Here is a 3,249-nt window from a genome sequence, read left to right as displayed (position 1 = left end):
CCACTGTAGCACAACACCTCCCACTGAAGCCCACCACCTCCTCCCACTGAAGCACAACACCTCCCACTGAAGCCCACCACCTCTTCCCACTGAAGCACAACACCTCACACTGGAGCTCACCTCCTCCTCCCACTGGAGCTCACCTCCTCCCACTGAAGCACAACACCTCCCACTGAAGCCAACCTCCTCCTCCCACTGAAGCCCAGCCCGCCACCTCACACTGAAGCCCACCTCCTCCTCTCACTGAAGCTCAACTCCTCCTCCCACTGAAGCCCACCACCTCCCACTGAAGCCCACCTACTCCTCCCACTGAAGCTCAACTCCTCCTCCCACTGAACTTCAACTCCTCCTACTGAAGCCAACCTCCTCCTCCCACTGAAGCCCACCTACTCCTTCCATTGAACCTCAACTCCTCCCACTGTAGCCCACCACCTGCCGCTGAAGCCCACCTCCTCCTCCCACTGAAGCTCAACTCCTCCCATTGAAGCCCACCTCCTCCTCCCACTGAAGTCCACCTCCTCCCACTGAAGCCCACCACCTCACACTGAAGCTCACCTCCTCCCACTGAAGCCCACCACCTCCTCCCACTGAAGCACAAGTCCTCCCACTGAAGCCCACCTCCTCCCACTGAAGCCCAACTCCTCCCACTGTAGCCCACCACCTCCCACTGAAGCCCACCTCCTCCTCCCACTGAAGTCCACCTCCTCCCACTGAAGCCCACCACCTCACACTGAAGCTCACCTCCTCCCACTGAAGCCCACCACCTCCTCCCACTGAAGCCCACCACCTCCTCCCACTGAAGCACAAGTCCTCCCACTGAAGCCCACCTCCTCCCACTGAAGCCCAACTCCTCCCACTGTAGCCCACCTCCTCCTCCCACTGAAGCCCAACTCCTCCCACTAAAGCTCAACTCCTCCCGCTGAAGCCCATCTACTCCTCCCACTGAAGTCCACCTCCTCCTCCCACTGAATCTCAACTCCTCCCACTGAAGCCCACCTACTCCTCCCACTGAATCTCAACTCCTCCCACTGAAGCCCACCTACTCCTCCCACTGAAGCTCGCCACCTCCCACTGAAGCCCACCTCCTCCTCCCGCTGAACCTCAACTCCTCCCACAGAAGCCCACCACCTCCCACTGAAGCCCACCACCTCCCACTGAAGCTCACCTCCTCCCACTGAAGCCCACCACCTCCCACTGAAGCTCACCTCCTCCCACTGAAGCTCACCACCTCCCACTGAAGCCTACCTCCTCCCACTGAAGCCCACCTCCTCCCACTGAAGCCCACCACCTCCCATTGAAGCTCACCTCCTCCCACTGAAGCCCACCACCTCCCACTGGCCCCTTAACTCTGGGGCCCTTTAATTCTGTGACCCTTTAACTCAGGGACCCTTTCACTCAGGGGCCCCAGCAGCTCTGGGTCATACTAACACATTGATCTGTAAGTGATAATCAATCTTCAGACCGGAGATTAAAATAACTTCACAAAATAAACAAATATTTACAATTTAATCAAAAACATATTCAAACACATTTTAGTCATGTACGATCTTCCATACACATTTAAAATAACATTACACCCCTGCAGCTCTATCATACTTGGCATCTTCCTCTGGGAACCCCCCCCCCTTTATGAGCCAATGGTACGCTCCAGTCAGGTGACACAAAGCAGGTAGGATATCAACACCATCCAGCAAATGTTCCTCACTAAAAAATAAACAAACAAAACTACTTCCTGTCTTTTTTGTAAGAGTGTAACAGTGTGTGTGTGTGTGTGTGTGTGTGTGTGTGTGTGTGTGTGTGTGTGTGTGTGTGTGTGTGTGTGTGTGTGTGTGTGTGTGTGTGTGTGTGTGTGTGTGTGTGTGTGTGTGTGACACTGTGATACTGACTGATTAGAAGTTTTATTGATTGTAGTTTAGTTCTAACGTGTTTCTGAGTGTCTGACTGTAGTTTAGTTGTGTTTCTGAGTGTCTGACTGTAGTTTAGTTGTGTTTCTGAGTGTCTGACTGTAGTTTAGTTGTGTTTCTGAGTGTCTGACTGTACTTTAGTTGTGTTTCTGAGTGTCTGACTGTAGTTTAGTTGTGTTCCTGAGTGTCTGACTGTAGTTTAGTTCTAACGTGTTTCTGAGTGTCTGACTGTAGTTTAGTTGTGTTTCTGAGTGTCTGACTGTAGTTTAGTTGTGTTTCTGAGTGTCTGACTGTAGTTTAGTTCTAACGTGTTTCTGAGTGTCTGACTGTAGTTTAGTTCTAACGTGTTTCTGAGTGTCTGACTGTAGTTTAGTTGTGTTTCTGAGTGTCTGACTGTAGTTTAGTTGTGTTTCTGAGTGTCTGACTGTAGTTTAGTTGTGTTTCTGAGTGTCTGACTGTAGTTTAGTTGTGTTTCTGAGTGTCTGACTGTAGTTTAGTTGTGTTTCTGAGTGTCTGACTGTAGTTTAGTTGTGTTTCTGAGTGTCTGACTGTAGTTTAGTTCTAACGTGTTTCTGGTTGTTTGATGAACAGAAAAGATCAAAAGTCTCCTGGTTGTGTTTTAGTTCATGTCAGACATGTGAGCTCCTCAACGCCTCCTGCAGGTGGAGGTTCTCCTCCACAGTCTGCTGCTGGAGCCTCTGAGGTGGGGGTCTCCACCAGGCCCTGCAGGTATTTGATGTACCTGATGGCGGCGCGTAGAGTCTCCACCTTGCTGAGCCGGCGGTCGGCGCTCTGACCCGGCAGGTGCTCCCTCAGCTTGGCGTAACCCTGATTCACACATTTCACCCGCTGACGCTCGCGCTCGTTCCTCTTCTGGATGAACGCCGGCTCAAAGGGACACTCGTACACGCTGAAGTGTCCGTGATGGTGAAAAGGGGCCAGGTAGGGCAGGAGGCCGGGGCCCCTCAGAGGGGCCCCCATGCTCGGGGGGTAGAAGATGAAGGGGACGCTGCGCTCCTCACAGCGACCAGCAGAGGGAGGCAGAGTGAAACGCTGCAGAGCGCCGCCGAACGCTGACGGACGCTGATCGATGAAGGAGGACGAGAAGGCGGCGCTCATCATGTGACCTGATGATCAATAATCGTCATCACGCTGCTGATCTGTGGAGACGAGAAAATTAAAATGCATAATCAACACTTTATTCTTCACATACTGAGTTTTATTATCAGTAATTTAGATTATTAATCATTTTAAACATCATATGATCTATTATTAGATCTATCTGACGTCAGTGTGTCAGCAGCATGTTAGTGATTAATCTGAATCAAACATCACATCTAACATC

The 3,249-nt window shown here is 51.3% G+C and overlaps 1 protein-coding gene across 1 annotated transcript; it reads right to left on the bottom strand.

Annotated features, from left to right (window-relative positions):
* Positions 1-2,528: 2,528 nt before the first annotated feature.
* LOC128355428 (achaete-scute homolog 5) lies at positions 2,529-3,026 on the bottom strand. Its single transcript, XM_053315667.1, has one exon. The coding sequence runs from the start codon at positions 3,024-3,026 to the stop codon at positions 2,529-2,531; it is 498 nt and encodes a 165-aa protein (XP_053171642.1).
* Positions 3,027-3,249: the final 223 nt, after the last annotated feature.

Source organism: Scomber japonicus, chromosome 3 (genome assembly GCF_027409825.1).
Source record: "Scomber japonicus isolate fScoJap1 chromosome 3, fScoJap1.pri, whole genome shotgun sequence".
NCBI classification, from domain to species: Eukaryota; Metazoa; Chordata; class Actinopteri; order Scombriformes; family Scombridae; genus Scomber; species Scomber japonicus.
This window is presented reverse-complemented; position numbering and strand designations above follow the sequence as displayed.

What these genes read in the sequence shown, in the direction of transcription:
- LOC128355428 (XM_053315667.1), bottom strand. Translation starts at nt 3,026, where the DNA reads ATGATGAGCGCCGCCTTCTCGTCCTCCTTCATCGATCAGCGTCCGTCA.